At 38.6% G+C, this 21,271-nt stretch overlaps 2 protein-coding genes across 2 annotated transcripts; both read left to right on the top strand.

The window, feature by feature from the left end:
• Positions 1-12,930: 12,930 nt before the first annotated feature.
• On the top strand, positions 12,931-16,044 carry LOC140055426 (uncharacterized). The gene has a single exon (XM_072100764.1). It carries the CDS (start codon positions 12,931-12,933, stop codon positions 16,042-16,044), a length of 3,114 nt encoding a protein of 1,037 aa, XP_071956865.1.
• Positions 16,045-16,185: 141 nt separating this feature from the next.
• Positions 16,186-18,423, top strand: LOC140055425 (uncharacterized). Its single transcript, XM_072100762.1, has one exon. It carries the CDS (start codon positions 16,186-16,188, stop codon positions 18,421-18,423), a length of 2,238 nt encoding a protein of 745 aa, XP_071956863.1.
• Positions 18,424-21,271: the final 2,848 nt, after the last annotated feature.

Genomic DNA, 21,271 nt, shown 5'->3' with positions numbered 1-21,271 from the left:
TATGAATCACCTACCGTTAATGTAATTATGTTAACAATTTTGAATATCCAGATGCAACTTCGATGTTTACAGTTAGTTTTAGATTGTGCCTGGTCACCGTCTAAGAAGCCTAGCTAGCTAGCCTAGCCTAGGCCCTATAGTATACGGTAGCCCGCCCGCCGGAGTAGAGACGGCTATTCGCTGTATGCTTAGTACAGTCTAGGCTTGGCAGTAGTAGGAGACAAACTATCTGTTTAAAACATGTTTATTCTGGGACGGTGCGGCCATACACACCAACTACCATCCATAAATGTTTATTGATAACATATTACAATACAATATCTTGCATGAATCGGACATTTCGCTACCAATGTAGCAACATTCATTACAAAATCAAAATTCAACAGTGTGGCGTGTTGACCGCGAATTACTAACAATACCATCTTTCCCACTACACCTGCAAAAACTCATTTGCATAATAACAAACGGCATACCAAACTACGGTGAGACATACATTCTCTTCAATACACGTAACGAAGATAAATTAATTTCTTTTTACATTAAATTGAGGGTGCTAAACATAAAATTTACGAGATCAAATACATGTAGCGAAAGCAAAAAAAAAAAAATTTAAAATGTGCTCGCCTTGCCTCAGCACTAAGGCCCTGCCACAGCCTTGGGGTCATTTCCACCACATGCATTGCTAGTGCCTTCTCAAGATGTGTGGTGGAAAGGGGGACGTAAATTCTGTGAACCCCAAACACAGTTGGTCGCATACCTTTAACTCTATTCCACCGACCAGCGTGGGAATCGAACCCACGACATACGTGTTGTCAACACGACGCTCAGTCGTCTGAGCTAACTCGCCATTTTCGTTTTAACAAGGTTAATATGATATTTATGACGTAATGATGAATTACGTAATACACTTATAAATAGACTATTATATTAGTTTCTGATTTTAAAAAAGGTCCACTTGTTTAGGCCTGACATTTACAACCCTGAAAATCTCTCACTTTCAAAAACAATATTTATTTTCAATTAAAAAAAAAGGGAACAAAAATACCCGTATAGGTTCGAACCCACTGCTTAGAGCACTCAAACCTGAGTATTACCCGTTACGCCACAAAACCAGTAGATGACTGAAGAGCTGATAATATGAAATTTATGATCACTCAATGAAAAATAATGCCATGCAACTTTTTTTCTGATTTTAAAAAAGGTCCAATTCTTTAGGCCTGACATTTACAACCCTCAAAATATCTCATTTTCAAAAAAAAATATTTATTTAAAAAAAAAGAAAAAAAATATCCCTAGAGGTTCGTCCCACTACTCAGAGCACTCAAACCTGAGCATTACCCGTTACGCCACAAACCAGTAGATGACTGACGAGCTGATAATAGTCTATTTATATGAAATTAATGATCAATCAATGAAAAATAATACCATGCAACTTTGTTTCTGATTTTTAAAAAAGCCCACTTGTTTAGGCCTGACATTTACAACCCTCAAAATATCTCACTTTCAAAAACAATATTTATTTTCAATTTAAAAAAAAATAAAAAAAAATATCCCTAGAAGTTCGAACCCACTATTGAAATCACTCAAACTTGAGCATTACCCGTTACGCCACAAACCAGTAGATGACTGAAGAGCTGATAATATGAAATTAATGATCACTCAATGAAAAATAATGCCATACAACTTTGTTTCTGATTTTAAAAAAGGTCCACTTCTTTAGGCCTAACATTTACAACCCTGAAAATATCTCATTTTCAACAAAAATATTTATTTTCAATAAAAAAAAAAAGAAAAAAGAAATATCCCTAGAGGTTTGAACCCACTACTGAGAGCACTCAGACCTGAGTATTACCCGTTACGCCACAAACCAGTAGATAATTGAGGAGCTGATAATAGTCTATTTATATGAAATGAATGGTCAATCAATGAAAAATAATGCCATGCAACTTTGTTTCTGATTGAAAAAAAGATCCGTTTGTTTAGGCCTGACATTTACAACCCTCAATATATCTCATTTTCAAAAACAATATTTATTTTCAACAAAAAAAAAGAAGAAGAAATAAAATACCCGTATAGGTTCGAACCCACTGCTGAGAGCACTCAAACCTGAGCATTACCCGTTACGCCACAAACCAGTAGATGACTGAAGATCTGATAATACTCTATTTATATGAAATAAATAATAAATCAATGAAAAATAATGCCATGCAACTTTGTTTCTGATTTAAAAAAAGGTCCACTTGTTTAGGCCTGATATTTACAACCCTCAAAATATCTCACTTTCAAAAACAATATTTATTTTCAATTAAAAAAAAAAGAAAAAAAATACCCGTATAGGATCGAACCCACTGCTAAGAGCACTCAAACCTGAGCATTACCCGTTACGGCACAAACCAGTAGATGACTGAAGAGCTGATAATAGTCTATTTATATGAAATGAATGATCAATCAATGAAAAATAATGCCATGCAACTTTGTTTCTGATTTTAAAAAAGGTCCACTTGTTTAGGCCTGACATTTACAACCCTCAAAATCTCTCACTTTCAAAAACAATATTTATTTTCAATTAAAAAAAAAGGGAACAAAAATACCCGTATAGGTTCGAACCCACTGCTTAGAGCACTCAAACCTGAGTATTACCCGTTACGCCACAAAACCAGTAGATGACTGAAGAGCTGATAATATGAAATTTATGATCACTCAATGAAAAATAATGCCATGCAACTTTTTTTCTGATTTTAAAAAAGGTCCAATTCTTTAGGCCTGACATTTACAACCCTCAAAATATCTCATTTTCAAAAAAAAATATTTATTTAAAAAAAAAAGAAAAAAAATATCCCTAGAGGTTCGTCCCACTACTCAGAGCACTCAAACCTGAGCATTACCCGTTACGCCACAAACCAGTAGATGACTGACGAGCTGATAATAGTCTATTTATATGAAATTAATGATCAATCAATGAAAAATAATACCATGCAACTTTGTTTCTGATTTTTAAAAAAGCCCACTTGTTTAGGCCTGACATTTACAACCCTCAAAATATCTCACTTTCAAAAACAATATTTATTTTCAATTTAAAAAAAAAATAAAAAAAAATATCCCTAGAAGTTCGAACCCACTATTGAAATCACTCAAACTTGAGCATTACCCGTTACGCCACAAACCAGTAGATGACTGAAGAGCTGATAATATGAAATTAATGATCACTCAATGAAAAATAATGCCATACAACTTTGTTTCTGATTTTAAAAAAGGTCCACTTCTTTAGGCCTAACATTTACAACCCTGAAAATATCTCATTTTCAACAAAAATATTTATTTTCAATAAAAAAAAAAAGAAAAAAGAAATATCCCTAGAGGTTGGAACCCACTACTGAGAGCACTCAGACCTGAGTATTACCCGTTACGCCACAAACCAGTAGATAATTGAGGAGCTGATAATAGTCTATTTATATGAAATGAATGGTCAATCAATGAAAAATAATGCCATGCAACTTTGTTTCTGATTGAAAAAAAGATCCGTTTGTTTAGGCCTGACATTTACAACCCTCAATATATCTCATTTTCAAAAACAATATTTATTTTCAACAAAAAAAAAGAAGAAGAAATAAAATACCCGTATAGGTTCGAACCCACTGCTGAGAGCACTCAAACCTGAGCATTACCCGTTACGCCACAAACCAGTAGATGACTGAAGATCTGATAATACTCTATTTATATGAAATAAATAATAAATCAATGAAAAATAATGCCATGCAACTTTGTTTCTGATTTAAAAAAGGTCCACTTGTTTAGGCCTGATATTTACAACCCTCAAAATATCTCACTTTCAAAAACAATATTTATTTTCAATAAAAAAAAAAAAAAACCCTGGAGGTTCGAACCCACTACTGAGAGCACTCAAACCTGAGTATTACCCGTTACGACATAAACCAGTAGATGTCTGAGGAGCTAATAATAGTCTATTTATATGACATTAATGATCAATCAATGAAAAATAATGCCATGAAACTTTGTTTCTGATTTTAAAAAAGGTCCACTTGTTTAGGCCTGACATTTACAACCCTCAAAATATCTCACTTTCAAAAACCATGTTTATTTTCAATTTAAAAAAAAAAAGAAAAACAATATCCATTGTTTAGGCCTGAGATTTACAACCCTCAAAATATCTCATTTTCAAAAAAAATATTTATTTTCAATATGAAAAAAAAGCAATATCCCTAGAGGTTGGAACACGCTACTGAGAGCACTCAAACCTGGTTATTACCCGTTACGCCATAAACCAGCAGTAGATGACTGAAGAGCTGATAATATGAAATTAATGATCAATCAATGAAAAATAATGCCATGCAACTTTGTTTCTGATTTTAAAAAAGGTCCACTTGTTTAAGCCTGACATTTACAACCCTCAAAATCTCTCACTTTCAAAAACAATATTTATTTTCAATTTAAAAAAAAAAGAAAAAAATATCCCTAGAAGTTCGAACCCACTATTGAAATCACTCAAGCCTGAGCATTACCCGTTACGCCACAAACCAGTAGATGACTGAAGAGCTGATAATATGAAATTAATGATCACTCAATGAAAAATAAAGCCATACAACTTTGTTTCTGATTTTAAAAAAGGTCCACTTCTTTAGGCCTAACATTTACAACCCTCAAAATATCTCATTTTTTAAAAAAAATATTTATTTTCAATAAAAAAAAAAAGAAAAAAAAAATATCCCTAGAGGTTCGAACCCACTACTGAGAGCACTCAGACCTGAGTATTACCCGTTACGCCACAAACCAGTAGATAATTGAGGAGCTGATAATAGTCTATTTATATGAAATAAATGATCAATCAATGAAAAATAATGCCATGCAACTTTGTTTCTGATTGAAAAAAAGATCCGTTTGTTTAGGCCGGACATTTACAACCCTCAAGATATCTCATTTTCAAAAACAATATTTATTTTCAAAAAAAAAAAAAAGAAGAAATAAAATACCCGTATAGGTTCGAACCCACTGCTGAGAGCACTCAAACCTGAGCATTACCCATTACGCCACAAACCAGTAGATGACTGAAGAGCTGATAATATGAAATTAATGATCAATCAATGAAAAATAATGCCATGCAACTTTGTTTCTGATTTTAAAAAAGGTCCACTTGTTTAGGCCTGACATTTATAACCCTCAAAATATCTCACTTGCAAAAACAATATTTATTTTGAATTTTAAAAAAAAAGAAAAAAATATCCCTAGAAGTTCGAACCCACTATTGAAATCACTCAAGCCTGAGCATTACCCGTTACGCCACAAACCAGTAGATGACTGAAGAGCTGATAATTTGAAATTAATGATCACTCAATGAAAAATAATGCCATGCAACTTTGTTTCTGATTTTAAAAAAGGTCCACTTCTTTAGGCCTGACATTTACAACCCTCAAAATATCTCATTTTTTAAAAAAATATTTATTTTCAATAAAAAAAAAAAAGAAAAAAGAAATATCCCTAGAGGTTCGAACCCACTGCTGAAAGCACTCAAACCTGAGCATTACCCGTTACGCTACAAACCAGTAGATTACTGAAGAGCTGATAATAGTCTATTTACATGAAATGAATGATCAATCAATGAAACATAATGCCATGCAACTTTGTTTCTGATTGAAAAAAAGATCCGTTTGTTTAGGCCTGACATTTACAACCCTCAAAATATCTCATTTTCAAAAATAATTTTTGTTTTCAATAAGAAAAAAAAAGGCAATATCCCTAGAGGTTGGAAGCCGCTACTGAGAGCACTCAAACCTGGGTATTACCCGTTACGCCACAAACCAGTAGATGACTGAAGAGCTGATAATATGAAATGAATGATCAATCAATGAAAAATAATGTTATGCAACTTTTGTTTCTGATTTAAAAAAAGGTCCACTTCTTTAGGCCTGACATTTACAACCCTCAAAATATCTCATTTTCAAACAAAATATTTATTTTCAATTAAAAAAAAAGAAAAAAGAAATATCCCTAGAGGTTGGAACCCGCTACTGAGAGCTCTCAAACCTGGGTATTACACGTTACGCCACAAACAAGTAGGTGACTGAAGAGCTGATAATATGAAATGAATGATCAATCAATGAAAAATAATGTTATGCAACTTTGTTTCTGATTTTTAAAAAGGTCCACTTGTTTAGGCCTGACATTTACTACTATAACAATATCTCACTTTCAAAAACAATATTTATTTTCAATTAAAAAAAAAAGAAAAAAAATACCCGTATAGGATCGAACCCACTGCTGAGAGAACTCAAACGTGAGCATTACCCGTTATGCCACAAACCAGTAGATGACTGAAGAGCTGATAATAGTCTATTTATATGAAATGAATGATCAATCAATGAAAAATAATGCCATGCAACTTTGTTTGTGATTGAAAAAAAGATCCGTTTGTTTAGGCCTGATATTTACAACTATAACAATATCTCACTTTCAAAAACAATATTTATTTAAAAAAAAAAAAAAAAAAAGCAATATCCCTAGAAGTTGGAACCCGCTACTGAGAGCACTCAAACCTGGGTATTACCCGTTACGCCACAAACCAGTAGATGACTGAAGAGCTGATAATATGAAATTAATGATCAATCAATGAAAAATAATGCCATGCAAATTTGTTTCTGATTTTTAAAAGGTCCACTTGTTTAGGCCTGACATTTACTACTATAACAATATCTCACTTTCAAAAACAATATGATAATATCACGTGATTGCGGGGCGCCCTCGCAATCATCTTTTGACAGCGTGAGCATCTCATCCTCTTCACCTCACGCTGTCAACAGATTACCACGCCAGTTTTTGGCTAAGTAAAATAATTTTCACTTTTACATTTACCAGTTCATTTTATCCTAATACACTTATAGGCTGTGTGAACTCACACAATATACTTTGACTGGAATTTATCTAGCACCTTATTTTACCCCCATTCTGTTCGATTTTTCGTACTTTACTGTAATTATGTTGTCTGGTTGTGTCCTAGGCTCAACTCATTCGTTTCCGGTTTGAGCGAAAGCCTCGCTTTCCATCACGGCTTGGGTAATTCGTCCGACTCCATATTTGGTTCACATCGACCTTTGCCTTACTACCGAATCAGTCATCACTATGATAATACTGTTCTTTGGGGGTGCCCGGCCTAAAGATAAACGACCTAACTAATTTTGTAAATCAAGTGGCAACATTCAAGCCAGACCTCGGATCGACTGACCTAGTTAAAAAGTAAGGTCTGCTTTCATGCACGGAGCCTCTTATGCTAACTTATGCCATTAAATAACAACAATCTTATTATCTGTTACTACAACTGCAGTCACTGTGGACAATCCGGATCCGGATTTTAGAGGAAAATAAATACATAATTAAACAGAATAAAACAAAATGCCAGGCAATACACTGTTGACACCATTTATTATTTTCCCATTGTTTTACATCCAAAAGAAATAAATAATAACTTGTTGTTTTTCTTTCTTGATGCTGCGCTAAACTGGCAAATATTTTGCACAAATCTGAATGGTTTATAGTTAGTATAGCATTCATCTTATGACTCATGCTGGTTCCCCAAGTACATCATTCATTATATTAAGACTCATGCTGGTTTCCAAAGTACAGCATTCATTAAGACTCATGCTGGTTTCCCAAGTACCGCATTCATTATGACGATATGATGCTGGTTCCTATACTACCACCACATAATTGACTTATGCTGGTTCATACGCCGACATACGCCGGTGTTTTATCACTCATCCTCTTAAGTACAGCATTCATTATATGACTCATGCTGGTTCCCATACTACTACCACATAAATTACTTATGCTGGTTTATTCTACCCCCACATACGGCGGTGTTTTATCACTATCACTCATCCTCTTAAGTACAGCATTCATTATATGACTCATGCTGGTTCCTATACTACCACCACATAAATTACTTATGCTGGTTCATACGCCGACATACGCCGGTGTTTTATCACCCATCCTCTTACGTACAGCATTCATTATGACTCATGCTGATTCCCATACTACCACCACATAATTACTTATACTGGTTCATTAACTACCCCCACATACGGCGGTGTTTTATCACTCATGCTCCTAAGTACAGCATTCATTATATGACTCATGCTGGTTCCCCTACTACCACCACATAATTACTTATGCTGGTTCATAAACTACCCACACATACGGCGGTGTTTTATTACTCATGCTCTTAAGTACAGCATTCATTATATGACTCATGCTGGTTTCCCTACTACCACCACATAATTTCTTATGCTGGATCATTATATTACTCATGCTCTTAAGTACAGCATTCATTATATGACTCATGCTGGTTTCCCTACTACCACCACATAATTTCTTATGCTGGTTCATTATATTACTCATGCTCTTAAGTACAGCATTCATTATATGACTCATGCTGGTTTCCCTACTACCACCACATAATTTCTTATGCTGGTTCATTACATACCCCCACATACGGCGGTGTTTTATCACTCATGCTCTTAAGTACAGCATTCATTATATGACTCATGCTGGTTTCCCTACTACCACCACATAATTTCTTATGCTGGTTCATTACATACCCCCACATACGGCGGTGTTTTATCACTCATGCTCTTAAGTACAGCATTCATTATTATGACTCATGCTGGTTTCCCTACTACCACCACATAATTTCTTATGCTGGTGCATTACCTACCCCCACATCCGGCGGTGTTTTATCACTCATGCTCTTAAGTACAGCATTCATTATATGACTCATGCTGGTTCCCCTACTACCACCACATAATTACTTATGCTGGTTCATTAACTACCCCCACATACGGCGGTGTTTTATCACTCATGCTCTTAAGTACAGCATTCATTATATGACTCATGCTGGTTATATGACTCATGCTGGTCCCCCTACTATCACCCCATACGGCGGTGGTGTCTTATCACCCTCCTCTAAGTACAGCATTTCTTTAAATGACTCATGCTGGTCCATTCACTACCCCAATGCTGACTTTGTCTCCAATCTTTTTTTTCACTCCTTTAACATGGTTGCAGGGCCCTTTTCCCCTGTCCACACACATTTTTCTTTCCGTCTTAATTGCACAAAGATTTTCTTACAGATACACTATGTCAGGACGGAAAAGAACTAACAAGAGGTAAAAAATACGGCACCAAAAAAAAAAAGAGAACCGTGCCAGTACCTGAATTTGACATAAATAAAGAATTAAAGGACATGAGGCATATCGTCGAAACCCTGGTAACTTCTGTGGTTGAGATTAATGTCGGTAAGCCGAACCTACCGGCAGCTCTCTTCCTCAAACCCCCTACCTTGTCAAAAACTTAAAGAGAAAATAATCTCCCACAAATTCATCGAGCTGCACAATCTGCTCGACTTCAACAGCGCAGCGGAAGCTTTGACGCTAACGTTCACTGGTACCTTTGAACTTGTGCCTAAGCCCAAATGCCGCATCTCAAACGAACACAACTGGCACTAGGCCTTTTACGACTTTGCCACAATTGTATTTAAGTAAATATACGCAGGACATCTTAAATTATTTTAAGTATATTAAATACCTCATGCGCAGTCATCCAAATTAATGGTACTTTTACGACTGATAATTTCAAATGGCTACTGAGTACACACTTTGCTCTTGGTCATCGGTTCGAGCCGACCTCCTGCATAAACTAGACGCAACGAGCTAACCATAAACCTCTAACACATCCAACCGTGGAGCGTCCACTCGGCTTCTCCTACCATAACAGACTCAATAGATGTGTCCAGACAAACTGTCAGTATCGCCACTCGTTTTTCAGTGCTCGGGATCCCAATAATTCCCACTAGAATAAGCGCACTCCTATCTGGTTACAAACACCACGCTTACTTAACCCAATGTTTCTCTCATGGCTTCTACCTTACATGGGGCTGCTTTTACAGCAACTAACTCCCAACCTATCATCAACAACCTTCCGGAAATTCCGTACCTGAAAAATGTCGTATCCTCCACAACCTCTCCTATCCCTACGACTCAAACGCTGTCAATCACAACATCCCTGGGTTTTGCATAACAGTTCATTACGAAACAATTGCCAACGCAATAGACATAATTGACATACACAATCACCCGGCATTCATGGCTAAGAAGGACACCAGTGACGCATACAGACTAATACATTTACATCCCACTCAATATCACCTCACAGGTTTCACGTGGTTAGGCCAGTATTACTACGATAAAACGCTTCCCCAAGGCGGCGGATCTTCGTGTCAAATATTCAATAAGTTTTCTGACGGAGTGAAATTTTTCCTTATAAAAAAGTTAAAACATCCCAATAACGTGAAAATATTAGACGACATCCTCGTCATTGAAGACACACACCAACTGTGTGCGAACTCCTTGAAGATATCCAAGGCGCTTGCTGACCGCGGTGGAATACCTCTAGCACCGCACAAAACAATTTCACCCACCACCACCATTTCCTTCCTGGGTACTGAACTTGATTTACAGAAAATGTAAGACAGGCTTCCATCTGAGATAATAAAATTACGTTACTCCCTTTAAAGTTCAAAACTTCACTCAACTACATTGAGAGCCCTCCAATCTCTTTGAAAAGCCACAATTTGCCACCTGGGTTATACCCTCTGGACTGGCGTTCCTAAGAAGGCTTTATGCCCTAACGGCCGGTCTAACTAACCTCTTTTCAACTACTCACCTTTCTGACTCAGCAAAGGAGGATCTCCAAATTTGGGCCGACTTTTTTAGCAAACACAATGGCGTTACCATTTTTTACCCCCACAAAAATTTGACTCGCAGCGTGTACATTTCTCCTCTGATGCCTCAAAAACCGCACTTGGTGCGACCTTCCAAAAGTTCTGGATTCAAGGCCGCTGGCCGGAATCTTGGAAAATGTTCGACATCATGGTTCTCGAAATTTTCCCCATCTATGTCATGCTTTCGATTTTTGCAAAACAGCTAGCCACCACCCATGTAGCTTTCCACTGTGATAACCTAGCTGATGTATATGTGCTTAACAAAAAATCGTCATCAAACGAAAAGGTCATGAGAGTGGTTCGCGCTATCGTCCTTTTGTTACTACTAAACAACATTCAGTTTACAGCCAGGCACATCCCTGGTAAGCAAAACAGGATATGTGACGCTCTTTCTCGTTTTCAGGAAACGGAGGCCATGCTAGAGGAGCACAGTATGAACCGCACACCGCTAAAGATACCAAAGCACTTACAACCAATCTACTTCGAACCACTAAACAACTCAAGATCCTCACACGAGAGCTAATGTGGAATTAACTCATTAAGCAAAGGAACCGCTAGTAACTATAAAAGCAAATGGCACCATTTTAACCAATTCAGAAAATCACTAAGCCTTCCGCTACCAGCGACTCCACAAACAATTGTTCTCTATGTAAGTAAGCTGACTAAAAATGCACTGGCGATTTCCACGATTCGAAACTACCTTAGCGCAGTGTCATTCGTGCACAGGGTATCATTTATGGAAGACCCTACCGCAAATCCAGCAGTCAGCAATTTATGCAGAGGAGTAGCGAAACAAAAAACGAACTCTCCATCCAAACCGATCAGACCGCCGGTCACTTCCGACATTCTTGTAACGCTAATTGGACATAATGCGAGGTAGCATGAAATCCAAATACGAATTCATCCTATACAGAGCCTTGTTCATAATATGTTACTTCGCATGCCTCAGAGCCAGTGAAGCAGTAGTCTTCAAGGCTGCAGAACACACACTAATGCTATAAACAATTAGCTCGCCATGCTAGTCTGGAACATACACAGTTTAACACTCATTCTTTCAGAATCGGTCGAGCTACCGACCTTCACCAACTTGGACACTCTCACCAAGACATTATGACTTTTGGACGATGGTCGAACCACATAACTTTGTCAAATACCGCGTTGTAAATATGGGTGCTGACTGGTTGGCATATTTCCTAAGCATGACTGGGTATTAAGCGTCAAGCTTAAACAAAGTGTGTGTTGCTCCTATTTTAGCTGCATCGTTCCTTTCCGAGAGAGGGCGTATGTAAATAGGATCCATGTTATAAGTTTCGCATTGACTACATGTGTTCTAGAGTTCGGCTTCTAAATGTCTTATTGTGCCGAGATAGTGTGTAATTTACTAAACTAGTAGGCCGCACATTGCTTGTAAGTTGTTAGAGTATTATATTACAATAATTAGAATTATATGAACCACAGTAGTGGCCTAGATTATTAATGCTATACTACATTGTGGTCGTAGGCCTAGGCCTGCGTAGATTGAATCGTATACGATCGCTCGAACAGCATGGCGATAAACACGAGTCTCCGTGTAGAGGGCGGTGTTCTATTTTGTATGCCGTATCTATAGAAGTAGTACGTCCGTATGAGGGCGCTGTTGATTATTTGATGACTTTGTTTAATATGTTCTTTAGGCATGTACACCTCCGTAAGAGGGCGCTACGTTTGATCTGTTTTGCAGATAGTTTTATATTTATGTTATGTATATTATTACTATTTGGAGCTGGATTTAAGTATGCTTAATTTCAGTTCACCCTGTTTATGGCTGAATTTGCTGTATTAAAGAGTCAGTCAACAAGTGATTGTGTTGCAGTATTTTTTGTCGTGGATTGGGTTTATCTACTGAATAGCGAGTTTGACGGTTCAAGCTCGTGAGGTCAGCACAGTGAAAAGCAATGTCGACTTCTAGTAGAAGACGTGATGGTGCGAGAGATGAAGCAAGGTCAATAGGGTCAAGGAGCCATAGATCGAAGGCATCATCGCAGTCAGTGTCATCATTAGAAGTATCTGCTGCACAAGCTCGTGCTGATGCTGCTGTAGCGAAAGCTCGTGTTACATTTGCAAAGAAGAAGAGTGCCGCCAAGTTAGAGGCGTTGAAGGCTGAAATGGAAGCAGCTAAAGCTATGTTAGACATAGACGAAGTAGAGAAAGAAGAAGAAATGGCTGCAGCACAGGCTAGAGCCAATGTCCTTCAAGCAGAATTGCAACATATATCTTTTGAAGATATTGAGGAAGAGCTTTCACAGTTAGAAAGCAATAATCAGATGGAAGAGGTGCAAGGCGCACCCCAAGATGCAGTACCCAGTCAAAGAATGGCAGAGGTGCTTAACGAACTTCCAAAGATGGAACCCAGTCAGCGGGTAGAAAATTATCTAAACAATGCTGTAGAGGTACCAATGTCTACTCTTAATCCTGGAGCTAGATCTTACGAACCAAATCATATGCAGGAGTACATTCGAATATTGGCACGTCAGCGATTACCCTTGCAAGAACCGGATATTTATTCTGGGGATCCAATAATGTTTCTTCCGTGGAAAAGATCCTTTGAAGCTATGGTGAAAACAGCCTGTGTGGACACTGTTGAAAAGCTATCATTCCTGTGTAAATATACTACTGGCGAAGCAAAAGTTTTGGTTGATCGATTCCGACTAAGGCATGTTGAAGATGTTGACAAGGCATATCATGAGGCCTGGACTGAGCTAGAAGACAGGTTCGGGAACCAAACCTTAATATCAGCTGAAATTATCCTGAGACTTACCAAATACAGAAGATTCAAAGCAGGTGATTTGACCGCACTCCAAGAACTGGCTGATTTGTGTGGAGATGCAGTTGCTCAAATGCAGGAGCTACCCCATCTGATTACGTTAAACACTCCTCATGGTATTAAACCAATTGTAGAGAAGTTACCACACTTCATAATTAATAAATGGAGAGAAAAGGTCGCAAAACATAAAAGGAAAATGAAAACGTTCCCGAATTTCAGCATTTTCACAGAGTTTCTAAGTGAGATGGCTCACATCCAACGTGATCCTGATGTCCCAAGAGGAACTGTTGATGAGGTCAAAACTGATACACCGGGAAACTACCGTACACAGACAGGTTACCGTCCTAAGACCACGCAACGTTCAACTGTAAATGTGAGAATGACTGAGGTGAATAAATCTGAAGGGATGTGTCCGCTACACAATGGTCAGCATCCGTTGGTAGACTGTAGAAACTTTCTGGCCAAGACTTATGCTGCTAAGAAGTCATTCCTTAAGGAAAACCAAGTATGTTTCCGATGTCTCTCGTCTACATCACACATGGCTAGGAATTGTGATAGAAATGTCAGGTGTGGAGAATGCGGTAGTGATCGTCATCCGACTGTATTCCATGGTGACCGTTTGCAGAAGGCGAATGGCGGAGAACAAGTAAAAGCGGAGCAAAAGGCAAATGGCGGGGAGCAAGTAAAAATGGAGCAAAAGGCGAAAGGTGAGAAGGCAAATGGCGGGGAGCAGGGGACAGAGTCGCAGAAGACGAAGGAAAGAGACAAAGTAGTAAGTACTACATGTACGGATGTCTGCGGTGGAATTGGGCTGAGCCGATCGTGTGCTAAAATTTGTTTAGCAAAAATTCATTTAGAAGACCATCCTAACACTTTCATAAAAACCTACATTATACTAGACGACCAAAGCAATCGCTCGTTGGCCAAGAGTGAGGTATTCGACCTTTTTAATATCAATGCAAGACTTACGTCGTATACTTTGAAGACTTGTTCGGGAGCGGCTGAAGTTCAAGGCCGAAAACTGGAGAAGCTGATAATTGAGTCCATGGATGGTAAAACAAGAATAGCAGCCCCATCGCTACTTGAATGTAATGACATACCTGGGAACAAGGCAGAAATTCCCACTCCAGAGACAGCCAGCAATTTTCCTCACTTGAAGGATATTGCGGACAAGATACCACCCTTGGATGAGAATGCAAATATTACCATACTGCTCGGCCGAGATGCTGCTCAAGCTCATAAAGTCCGAGAAGTACGCAATGGACCAAATCACTCTCCATGGGGCCAACGACTTGATCTAGGCTGGATGGTTATTGGCGACGTCTGCTTAGGTGGAGCCCACCAAAAGAATGTTGTCACCGCCAACAGAAACCATATAAAGGTTTTGAGAAATGGTAGGCCATCCGCCATGTTTACAACTTGTAAAGGAATGATCAGTGCGAAGGAAATAACCCTGCAACGCAGCTGTGACGTACTCGGTGGTAATGTATTCCAACAGAAAGAAGATGACGAGCAGTATGGAATGTCCAGAGAAGATGTGGAGTTTGTGCAACTTATGGGAAAAGAGATGAAACGAGGTGAACAAGGAAATTGGATAGCCCCACTTCCTTTTCGAGAAGAAAGAAAAAGGTTACCCAACAACAAGCAGCAAGCAATGAATCGTATGCAGTCTCTTATTCGCACACTGGATAAGAAGCCAGAGATGAAAGCTCACTACTTAGCGTTCTTGGAGAAAGTATTCTCAAAGCAACATGCTGAGCTCGTCGAAGATGACAGTCATGATGAAGAGTGCTGGTATTTACCACACTTTGGTGTGTACCATCCACAAAAGCCAGGGAAGATCCGGGTGGTTTTTGATTCCAGTGCGCAATTCCAAGATACATCACTTAACAACGTGTTAATGAGTGGACCAGATCTGGTAAATGGGTTGCTTGGTGTATTGATACGGTTCAGGCAGGATCCTGTGGCGTTTGTAGCAGACATTGAGCAAATGTTCTACTCATTTCAAGTCGTGGAAGAACACAGAGATTTTCTTCGGTTCCTGTGGTTCGAAGACAACGACCCCAGCAAAGTATTGAGAACGTATCGGATGAAAGTTCACATCTTCGGAAACAAACCTTCTCCAGCTGTTGCTACGCTAGGACTGAGAAAGACTGCACAAGAAGGAGAGAGCGAGTTTGGCGCAGATGCAAGAGAGTTCGTGGAGAAGAATTTTTATGTCGATGATGGGCTGAAGTCTTTAGCTACTTCAGATGAGGCGATCGACCTGCTCAAGCGCACACAAGCCATGTTAGCCACAGCTAATTTACGATTACATAAAATTGTCTCAAACGATGCAAAAGTGATAGCGGCTTTCTCACCTCAAGATGTAGCAAGTAACATGTGCAACCTCGATCTCGGATCTGACGCTCCTCTTACGCAAAGGTCATTAGGGGTACTGTGGGATGTCAAGTGAGATGCCTTTACTTTCTCTATTACGGAGGTTAGCAGCAAGGCATTCACTAAGCGAGGAGTGCTGTCAGAAATCAACAGCATATATGACCCAATCGGCTTTGCGTCACCCGTCATTATAGAGGGAAGAAGGCTGTTAAGGGAAATGACAAAGGATCAATACATAGATTGGGATGAGCCATTACCGAAACAGCTACATGATTCATGGCAGAAGTGGCGAAGCTCCATAGTTCAACTGTCAGATGTTCTGATTCCTCGTCCTTATACATCATTTCCATCAAACCAGTCCATCCAGAGAGAACTCCACACATTCTCCGATGCTTCTAACACAGCCATTGGCGCTGTGTCTTACCTCAGAATTACTGATAAAGTGGGAGAAGTTCACTTAAGTTTTGTTGTTGGAAAGGCAAAGCTAGCACCTAAAGCTGCGACATCAATACCACGGTTAGAGTTGTGCGGAGCAGTACTTGCCGCAGGAGTCGCAAAATGTGTTAAGACTGAATTGGATTTTAACTTGGATGCCACACATTTTTACACCGATAGCAAGGTCGTTCTCGGTTATATCACAAATAAAACCCGTAGGTTCTACATGTACGTGGCAAACAGAGTGGATCAGATTCTTCAGTCGACCAAACCAGAACAATGGAAATATGTTAAAACAGACATAAACCCAGCCGATCAAGCTACAAGATCCATCAAGGCTAAAGACTTACAGAACTCAGCATGGATTCAAGGACCAAGATTCCTACTTAATAAGAACTCGTGTGAGAGAAACACAACGGTCTGTGACATCAGTGAAATTGAAGAGGATCCCGAAGTAAGACCTGTCGTAACTACCAGTGCTACAGAAGTTCAGTCAGCCAAATCACTGGGATCCAAGCGATTTAGCAGATTTTCGAATTGGGGAAATCTTGTGCGAGCAATTGGAAGTCTTGTGCATATTGCTTGTACATTCACAGAAACCAAGAAAAAAGACTGTAGTGGGTGGCATGTATGCATGATTCCACCACCTGTATTGATTAAGGCAAAACAGATTGTAGTGAAATGTGCTCAACTTGATGAATTCACAGCTGAAATCAATCACATGAAGAATGGAAAACATCTTCCCAAGACAAGTACGCTAGTAAAGCTTACACCTTATTTGGAGGGAGTCATGCGAGTTGGAGGACGTTTAGAAATGGGACTAGCCGAAGAAGGAGCGCATCCTATGATTCTTCCCAAACATCACCATGTCACAACATTAATCATCCGCCACTACCACCAACAAGTTCAACACCAAGGCAGACACCTAACACATGGCAGAATACGTAGTGAAGGCTTCTGGATAATAGGTGGCAAGAGGTCAATCTCAAAGGAGCTTGGAAAGTGTGTAGTTTGCAAGAAGCAGAGAGGAAAGCAAGAGACACAGAAAATGGCTGATTTACCTAAGGAACGCTTAACATCAGCTCCCCCATTCACATATGTAGGGCTTGACGTATTCGGTCCTTGGATGGTACGAACACGGCGCACAAGGGGTGGACAAGCAAACGGAAAACGATGGGCCATTTTGTTTACTTGCATGTGTAGTCGGGCTGTCCATATAGAGGTGATAGAGTGTATGGATACCTCAAGCTGCTTGAACGCCCTTAGAAGATTCTTTGCGATAAGAGGTCCTGCGAAACAACTACGGTCAGATTGTGGGACGAATTTTGTTGGTGCGTGCAATATCTTGGGTGAAAGTATTCAGAAAGAAGGACAAGATAAAATTAAACGCTATCTATTGACCCGTGAATGTGAGTGGGTGTTCAACCCGCCTCATGCATCCCATATGGGAGGAAGTTGGGAACGTATGATTGGAGTAGCAAGGAAGATTATAGATGGTATGTTTAGAGATCTTGGAGAAACCAAGTTAACCCACGAAGTCCTGGTAACACTAATGGCAGAAGTATCAGGAATTATTAATGCACGACCCTTAGTAGAAGTCTCTACTGATCCTGAATCACCACAAATAATATCACCAAACACTCTACTTACTCAAAAGTCTCAACCATTCGCAGCACCTCCTGGAGCGTTTTGTAATGCTGATTTGTATGGTAAGCAGTGGCGAACGGTACAGCACTTGGCTAACAAATTTTGGTCAAAATGGAAAAGAGACTATATCCCTACACTTCAGAACAGAAGCAAGTGGCAACAGGAAAAGAGGAATATAAAGGAAGGAGATATTGTTCTTCTAAAGGAGAAAGACACCGTCAGAAATGATTGGCCTATGGGACGAATCGTTAAAGCAATTGAAGGATCAGACGGACGAGTTAGGAGAGTTGAAGTGAATGTTTATAGAGGTGGAGAACTGAAAACCTTTGCAAGACCGATTAGTGAATTGGTACTGATAATGCCGACTCCTTAAGAGTTACATTGAACATTATTATAATGAATATTATGTCATATTCCTTTGTTACTTTGTTTATGTTTTACCTTTTTGATATGAATGGTATCCTTTAGATACCAGACGGGGAGTGTGTTGCTCCTATTTTAGCTGCATCGTTCCTTTCCGAGAGAGGGCGTATGTAAATACGATCCATGTTATAAGTTTCGCATTGACTACATGTGTTCTAGAGTTCGGCTTCTAAATGTCTTATTGAGCCGAGATAGTGTGTAATTTACTAAACTAGTAGGCCGCACATTGCTTGTAAGTTGTTAGAGTATTATATTACAATAATTAGAATTATATGAACCACAGTAGTGGCCTAGATTATTAATGCTATACTACATTGTGGTCGTAGGCCTAGGCCTGCGTAGATTGAATCGTATACGATCGCTCGAACAGCATGGCGATAAACACGAGTCTCCGTGTAGAGGGCGGTGTTCTATTTTGTATGCCATATCTATAGAAGTAGTACGTCCGTATGAGGGCGCTGTTGATTATTTGATGACTTTGTTTAATATGTTCTTTAGGCATGTACACCTCCGTAAGAGGGCGCTACGTTTGATCTGTTTTGCAGATAGTTTTATATTTATGTTATGTATATTATTACTATTTGGAGCTGGATTTAAGTATGCTTAATTTCAGTTCACCCTGTTTATGGCTGAATTTGCTGTATTAAAGAGTCAGTCAACAAGTGATTGTGTTGCAGTATTTTTTGTCGTGGATTGGGTTTATCTACTGAATAGCGAGTTTGACGGTTCAAGCTCGTGAGATCAGCACAAAGTGCGATACTTATTTTTTCTGTATATCGTTTTACTTATTTCATTTTTGTTTTCTTTCGGTGACAGCATAGGTTGCACCGCCAATTATAATCATATGTTCAATCGGAGTCAACACGTTGCTCCAGGTAGACTAATAAGTTATTTATATGTTTTCGGTGTCAAGATGGTTGCACCGTTTATTAAACTCAATTCTCAAACGCGTACTGGAGTCAACACATGTTGCCCCAGGCAGACTAATGTAGATTTTTTTTATACGTTTTTCGGTGCCAACATTTGGTTGCACTGCCTACCTAATTAAAATGTTTAAACATGTACTGGAGTCAACACATGTTGCTCCAGGTAGACTAATGTAGGTGTTTCTATATGTTTTTCGATGTCAATATTTCGTTGCTCCACCTATCAGGCGCTAATGGTCAACCGGGTACTGAAGTCAACACATGTTGCTCAAGGTAGACTATGTAGATAGTTTCTATACGTTCTGGGTGTCAACATATGTTGCACCATCATCTGAATGGCTTGTCATCGGTTCTACCTGCACTTAATTTGGGCTGCTTCGTTGGCCCCTTCGTTGCCAACTGTGTTGGCCCTTTCAGAGCATCCCAATGTTCCTTTTTTATGTTTTCCTTTTACGTGCATGCTGCAACGATGACTTGCCATTCATATTAAATAACTTTACAACCAATACTTGTTTCCTTGTATTTGTTTATCGGGCTCACATGTGTCAAAATCACGTGATTGCGGCGCGCCCTCGCAATCATCTTCACCTCACGCTGTCAACAGATTACCACGCCAGTTTTTGGCTAAGTAAAAAAATTTTCACTTCCCTCCCTCCACTCCCTCTCTATTTTGTTTTCAATTACGATTTTGAGACATGTGTTTTGGCCCTTTCGGAGCATCCCAATGTTCCTTTTTTATGTTTTCCTTTTACGTGCATGCTGCAACGATGACTTGCCATTCATATTAAATAACTTTACAACCAATACTTGTTTCCTTGTATTTGTTTATCGGGCTCACATGTGTCAAAAGTCTATTTATATGAAATAAATGATTAATCAATGAAAAATAATGTTATGCAACTTTGTTTCTGATTTTAAAAAAGGTCCACTTGTTTAGGCCTGATATTTACAACTATAACAATATCTCACTTTCAAAAACAATATTTATTTTCAAATAAAAAAAAAGAAAAAAAATATCCCTAGAAGTTCGAACCCACTATTGAAATCACTCAAGCCTGAGCATTACCCGTTACGCCGCAAACCAGCAGATGACCAAAGAGCTGATAATGGTCTATTTATATGAAATAGATGATCAATCAATGAAAAATAATGCCATGCAACTTTGTTTCTGATTTTAAAAAAGGTCCACTTGTTTAGGCCTGACATTTAGAACCCTCAAAATATCTCACTTTCAATAAAAATATTTATTTTCAATTAAAAAAAAAAGAAAAAAGAAATATCCCTAGAGTTTCGAAGCCGCTACTGAGAGCACTCAAACCTGGGTATTACCCGTTACGCCACAAACCAGTAGGTGACTGAAGAGCTGATAATATGAAATGAATGATCAATCAATGAAAAATAATGTTATGCAACTTTGTTTCTGATTTTAAAAAATGTCAACTTGTTTGGCCTGACATTTACAACTATAACAATATCTCACTTTCAAAAACAATATTTATTTTCAAATAAAAAAAAAAAAAGCAATATCCCTAGAAGTTGGAACCCGCTACTAAGAGCACTCAAACCTGGGTATTACCCGTTACGCCACAAACCAGTAGGTGACTGAAGAGCTGATAATATGAAATTAATGATCAATCAATGAAAAATAATGCCATGAAACTTTGTTTCTGATTTTAAAAAAGGTCCACTTGTTTAGGCTTGACATTTACAACCATAAAAATATCTCACTTTGAAAAACAATATTTATTTCCAATAATAATAAAAAAAAAAAAATAAATTCCCGTAGAGGTTCGAACCCACTACGGAGAGCACTCAAACCTGAGCATTACCCGTTACGCCACAAACCAGTAGATGACTGAAGATAGTCTATTT

The sequence above is a fragment of the Antedon mediterranea genome, chromosome 7, assembly GCF_964355755.1.
Source record: "Antedon mediterranea chromosome 7, ecAntMedi1.1, whole genome shotgun sequence".
NCBI lineage: Eukaryota > Metazoa > Echinodermata > Crinoidea > Comatulida > Antedonidae > Antedon > Antedon mediterranea.
Note: the sequence above shows the minus strand (reverse complement) of the source record. Positions and strands in the feature narration are given on the sequence as shown.